Here is a 5,837-nt window from a genome sequence, read left to right on the forward strand (position 1 = left end):
AGTGTGAGAACAATAATGTGTTTTTTGAACATTAAAGCATGTAAACTTTTGAGCAGACTCCCAAAATAAAAGCATGAATCTGAAAATGATAATATGGGACCTTTAATAACCTCGAATCGCTTGAGCCGAAGAACCTATAATTTACCTGACAGGTAAGTAAAGAAAGAAAACTGGTTCTTCCTGTTCAGCATGACGTTCAGCTGTGACTCCACACGCACCAACGCTCAACTCAACCAATTAAACAAGACTTCTGCGTCTGTGAAATGTTTTGCAAACTCCACCCTGCAGGTATTTCATCATCAGTCTGTATCCTGCAGCCTTTTTATTCAGTCACACTCCTCCACCTCTGCCATTTCTCGCTCCGTGGCCTTGTTGTCCTCTACTTCCTCTTTATGCGTAACGTTTGTTCTGTCAGGAACCGTCCCGAGCATCTTGGCGCTGTGCTCCTGCGCCTTCGCTCGCAGCGCGGCGATACTGTTCTCCCTCAGTTCCTCTTTAGTAATCGGCGAGTTAGAGTCTTTCATGTGTTTCTCCTTCTCTTCCTCCATCACTTTGTCCTCTTGTTTCTCCTTTATTGGTGGTATTGGTGGTGGTGGTGGTGGTGGTGGTGTCAGGCTGCAGGGCTTTCCAGGAGAGGTATCAATGGACTTCTTGTGCATACCTGAAGGGAGAGGAGGTTAAATTAGGTTAGAGTTTGCAGAGGAGAGGATGTTATGCATTTAGATGATGAAACACACATTTTTTCCTAACACGGATGACAATTTGTATGTACTGAGGTGTTTAACATTCAAAAAAGGGGATAGAAAGATAGATCGGACCTCTTATTCAATTAGAGGCACCTCATTGATTTAAACTAATCAATTGACATGAGAGCAACAGAGGACGTTTGGTCTAATCTGTCCTGATTAAGTAGGATTATCACTGCATCGACTGCTGCCTTTTATTGACACTTTTATTGGCTCCTAACATGAGCCAGGATTAGCTCCCACTTCCTGTTGTTAGAATACATCTTAATCCCTCATTTTCAAACACAATGTGACAAAGTAATTGAGGAAAAATTGTATTAATGGCGACAAGAGCAGGTTTTCTTTGGATCTGAAGTGCAGTAACTGAATTGTTGCTTTTGTATGTTTCTACAAACGCCTGCAAAATATGTTAAATTTGTACTTTTCATATGTATCATAACATTTCTACAATACTTGTCACATTACATTCAGATTACATGTCTTATCAGGAGGAGGAGGAGATGGTTGTGTGGTGATACCAAGCAGGACGGCTGCCAAGCAAGAGACAACAGTTTGCTTCTCATTTTAACCGACAGATCTTGGTAATTTTAGTTCCCATCAGGACATATTGTAGCCGTCTTTTTGGCAACAAAACCGGATATTTTTAACAAGATCTCACAACATTTTTTAGCTGTTTTTGGCGACGAAACCTGGTATTTTAGGCCAAAACATGATCTTTTCCTAACCCTAACCAAGTGGTTTTTGTGCCTGAACCTAACCAGAGTGAGGTCACAACATAAAACTGTTTGAAAAGTTGAAACGTAAAGGATATTTACACATATTCTTGGTTTGAGGTAACGTACTCTCTGTGCCAGACACTTCTGTCAGGAGCAATTGTAAATCTTCTCTTAAAACCTTCTTTCATAGGAAGGTATTCATGAATTCTTGAATAGTGCTATTGGATTTGATAATTTATGTCCCGTTTTTACTTCTTTTTAACTCTTCATTTGTGTTATTTTTAGCTGCTGTTTGTTATTTTCCCTTTTCCTCTTCTGTGAGCCACTTTGCTTGGAAAAGTGCCATATAAATAAGGTTATTATTATTATTAATATTAAACTATGAGGTATCAGTGACAGGCTACCATAAATTACACAATGGTCCCTTTTAACGGAAAGAATTTTTAATGTGTCATAGTAGGAAAAGCAAAGGTGTTAACCAATAACATGAACAATGGCTCGATTTGATTATTTACACCTGAGCTGTTTCTGACTGTGAAATGACTTCTGTAAACTTGACGCATGACCAACAACCCTCTGCGACAGCTCACCTAGTAACCACGGAGCGTAAGACTCTGTGACGCCCTCCTTGGCTGACTTGAGGATGGACTCTGGCAGCGGGATGGAGTGGCGGACCATGGCTCCGTACAGGCCGTACTCTGCCATCACGCTGCTGCGACCCCAACACTTCTCCCTCTTCCTCCACTTGGCCCTGCGGTTCTGGAACCACACCTGCAGAGATGAAGGTCAGGTATTGGTTAGATTAATGTTGAAATACATGTAACTTTCTATCAATTGTATATAGGAACACTTTTTTGTGGGAAAAACACAAACAAATCATGCCTGGAGTGGATATTTACTATATTATAAGTATATATTTAGTCATTTTCTAATTGATGAGAGCTTCTTTGACTCTTCCTTGCTGTTTTGTATGCCGTAACAATCCACAGCCAGTCTTATTTTTGTGGACGGGGAGATAAATATCAGTGGAACAATGACATCTGCTGGAGGTTTAAACCAAAGTAAGGTTGTGGTGAAGAAGACTGACTTTAAGAGCTCATTTCCACTGAAGCACAAACCTGAAGGTCCATTATAGACTTAAAATGTAAGCGTGGTCTTCAAAATACTCTTGAAATTCAACGTTCAATATTTCTTTTTCCCCCCTCATTGCTTCATTTATACAACATGTTGTCTTTTGTCCATTATATGTGTGTCTCTGTGTGTGTGTGCCCGTGCATTATCCTCCTTCTGGCTCCTCAAGTGCCTAAATTGATTTCCACCAAGCCAGACCTTGTAATAGCCTCAGCGAGCTTGTGAATATGGATGAGGACAACAGGGGAAAAATGAGCATCCTAAAATGGCCGAGGAGGCGGGATGAGATTGTAGAGAATGATGTGGAGTGTGTGTGTGTGTGTGTGTGGAGTGTGCAGACCTGGAATTAAAAACGATCAAAGCCGAGCCCGGAAAGCTATTCAGGTAGATCTGATGATAACCTCCATCTCATAAAAAGATGGGCCTCACATGAGCAATCATGCTTTTTGACAGCAGCAGTGTGAGTGTGTGTGTGTGTGTGTGTCTGTGTGTGTGTGTGTGTGTGAGGAGAGAGAGGTGACCCCAGGGGGCGAAGAGGCTGATTGAAAAATAAGTTAATTTCCAGGCCCGATCGATGGGAGACAGGCGGTCAAATATCACGGGAAATTAAAATGCTCATAGCAGCCAGGAGGAGGCCTCTGCTCAGCCGCTGACCTGCGCTAATTAATTTCTATGTAGTTATCATTTCATTTCAGGGCTGCAGCCCGTCTCTCGCAGGGAAAGGGGTGATAAGTTCTCCTCAATTAACTAATTACACTGAGAGGGTGAATTGGCTGTAAATGTGGAAGCTGAAGGCATTGTGAGGATGATGAGGTGCTGTCTGTCTGTCTGTCTATCTATCTATCTATGAATACACACTTTTTATATGCTTTAAAGGGGTTCATCTATCTGTCCTAAAGCAAGATGATTAAAGCATCCTCAGGATTTGAAATTTTATAGGACAAGTACGTGACATTTCTAACACACCTGTATTCTGTCCTCGGGCAGCTCGGTCTTCATGGAGAGCATTTCTCGGGCGTACACGTCCGGATAGTGAGCCTCGTTGAACGCTTTCTCCAGCTCCTCCAGCTGATAGGACGTGAAAATGGTTCTGCGAGCAAAACAAAAGAGAATGAATAAGCATTTATAATTTGGATTTCTTTGTGAACCCATTTCATTTTTTCATGTTTGCTCATTTTTGTGCAGTTTTAAATGTTCTGGAATAGAAAGATTAAAACCAGTCAAAATGTTTGAGCAGTGAATTTGGTAAAATGATCTTGATGATTTTATTTTTATGAAACAATTGTAGAATTAAGAAAGTAAGAAAAAGGGGCTGACAGGATAACTGGGCCTTTTTCTTTGTTTAGCAAAGGTATGGAGAGAAAGAAATACATAAATAGGCCATGTGAGTTTTCTTCCCTCACACATATTCGTTATTATTCTTAACGAAAAATACAAAAATGTCTGAATGTAATGTAATGTAATGTGTGTGGTGTGTTTTTAAAAGACCACAGAGGAAAGCACCATGATTTTAGGATTATATTAAAAATCCATATATTATATATTCCAATATCAGACATACACGTTGTATTACTGGAATAAATGGACAGTGATTTTTGTTTAATGTGTTATCACTGATGGCACCAAACGAAAATAGCCTATATAGAGATTTCTTTATAAAGACCTACAGCACAAGAACTCCATCAGTTTGGATAAAAATGTAAAAACAATTATATAAAATAAATGTTAGGCTACATCGTTCGATTATCTTAATCTTAATCCGTTTGTTGGGTTTTTTCTTTTTTACCTGTGTCGCCTTTTCTTCCTTTTCTTGCTCTGACTCAGAGAGGATTTGGAGAATTTTTGATCGCCGGAGGAAAGACTCACATCGTCAGAATCTGTGAGGAAACACAACAGGGAACAGCTCAGAATACAAGAACAAATGATAATAATAATAATAATAATAATAATAATAATAATAATAATAATAGAAAGAAGGATGGTTAAATTAAATAAAGAAAAAATCCGCTTTCTTCATGCACAGTGATTATTTCTTCATATTGAGGCTTCGGATTTGAACCAAATGATTCTTTAATTTAAGTTTGAAAATATATATTTTTGTGAGGCCTCTACACATTTTTCAATATTTTCCTCCATTTGAAAACAAAATCACTTTGATAAAGTGGCATTTAAAATTTAAAAAAATCTAAATGAATTTAACTTTCAGTCTCCATCATCATCATCATCATCATTATTCGATCAGAGGCCGTTTTTTTGTTCATTTCTGTCATTTTACGCAGATGAGATTGTTCAAAATAAATAGTTAAAATGGGGTAAAATGTGTGTTAATGCCACACACATATAATCTGAAACATTCAACAACTATTCTCCTCTCTGCATCAGACCCACACAGTGTGTTTCCACAGTTCAGGAGCTGAAACACTGACCGGAGCTGGCGGAGTGCTGCGCGTCCTGTGTGTCCATGTGCGCCGCTCGGTGCAGCGGCTGCAGGTGCACATTCTGCGCCTCTGACAGCACCTCCAGAAACGCAGGCTGGCTGTAAAACGAGTGTATTCCCTCTGGTCCCAACAAACCCATCCCGACCCCGAGACCCGCGTGGTGTCCGAGGGCCGACCTGGCTGCCAGGACGTGCGCCCTGTGCGGCAGAGCCTCCAGCGGCCGCCTCGGCACCGTCGGCGGCTCCTTGTTGAGGCCGAGCAGCTCCTGGATGCCGAACCCGGTGCGCCGGTGCACCGTGGGGGCCATCTTCCAGACTGGAGCCTGCTGCTGCTGGTGGTGCTGCGGGGGTCCCCCGTGGTTCACGCTGGTTTGTGAGGCTGATTTCTGTTTATTCTCGGTGTCTGAAAGCACAACTCCCTCCTTCCCTGTCATGGCGGTGTGGTTCCACTTTTTGTTGTCTGAAGTCCCTGGTGCAATGAGCTGTGTGATGCTCCTTCTTTATCTCCCTCCCCGCCTCTCCGCTGCGCTTTTTATCCGACAGGCAACAGGCGGCAGCCAATCAGAGAGAGGAGAGAGTCCACACTGAAGTTTGCACCAGCTCCACGAAGCTTCATCAAAGTGGATTACACAATTTCTGGCGATTAAATGAGACAAAAATAACTGGAATGTCTGCATTTTTAACAAGAAACTGCGCATTGGTTGGTTTTTAAAAGACAAGAAAAATGGTATCATCACTTCAAATCATTTTCAGCTTCAAAATAAAACAACAAACTCGCATTTAGGTCACAGAAAAATTAGAAAAAGA

The 5,837-nt window shown here is 41.2% G+C and overlaps 1 protein-coding gene across 1 annotated transcript; it reads right to left on the minus strand.

Annotated features, from left to right (window-relative positions):
* Window positions 1-326: 326 nt before the first annotated feature.
* On the minus strand, window positions 327-5,464 carry LOC141017733 (visual system homeobox 2-like). Its single transcript, XM_073492463.1, has 5 exons — window positions 5,020-5,464; window positions 4,380-4,470; window positions 3,560-3,683; window positions 2,053-2,233; window positions 327-661 (listed from the first exon to the last, which is right to left on the minus strand). The coding sequence occupies exons 1-5, from the start codon at window positions 5,462-5,464 to the stop codon at window positions 327-329; spliced, it is 1,176 nt and encodes a 391-aa protein (XP_073348564.1).
* Between the last annotated feature and the right edge of the window lie 373 nt (window positions 5,465-5,837).

The sequence above is a fragment of the Pagrus major genome, chromosome 22, assembly GCF_040436345.1.
Source record: "Pagrus major chromosome 22, Pma_NU_1.0".
Lineage (NCBI taxonomy): Eukaryota > Metazoa > Chordata > Actinopteri > Spariformes > Sparidae > Pagrus > Pagrus major.

Bases quoted from the DNA above. Each gene is read 5' to 3' on its own strand.
- LOC141017733 (XM_073492463.1), bottom strand. From the start codon at position 5,464: ATGACAGGGAAGGAGGGAGTTGTGCTTTCAGACACCGAGAATAAACAG. The intron at 2,234-3,559 runs GTGTGTTAGAAA...TCATCTCTGCAG, and splicing joins TGCCCGAGGACAGAATACAG to GTGTGGTTCCAGAACCGCAG. The intron at 662-2,052 runs GTGAGCTGTCGC...CTCTCCCTTCAG, and splicing joins TTACGCTCCGTGGTTACTAG to GTATGCACAAGAAGTCCATT.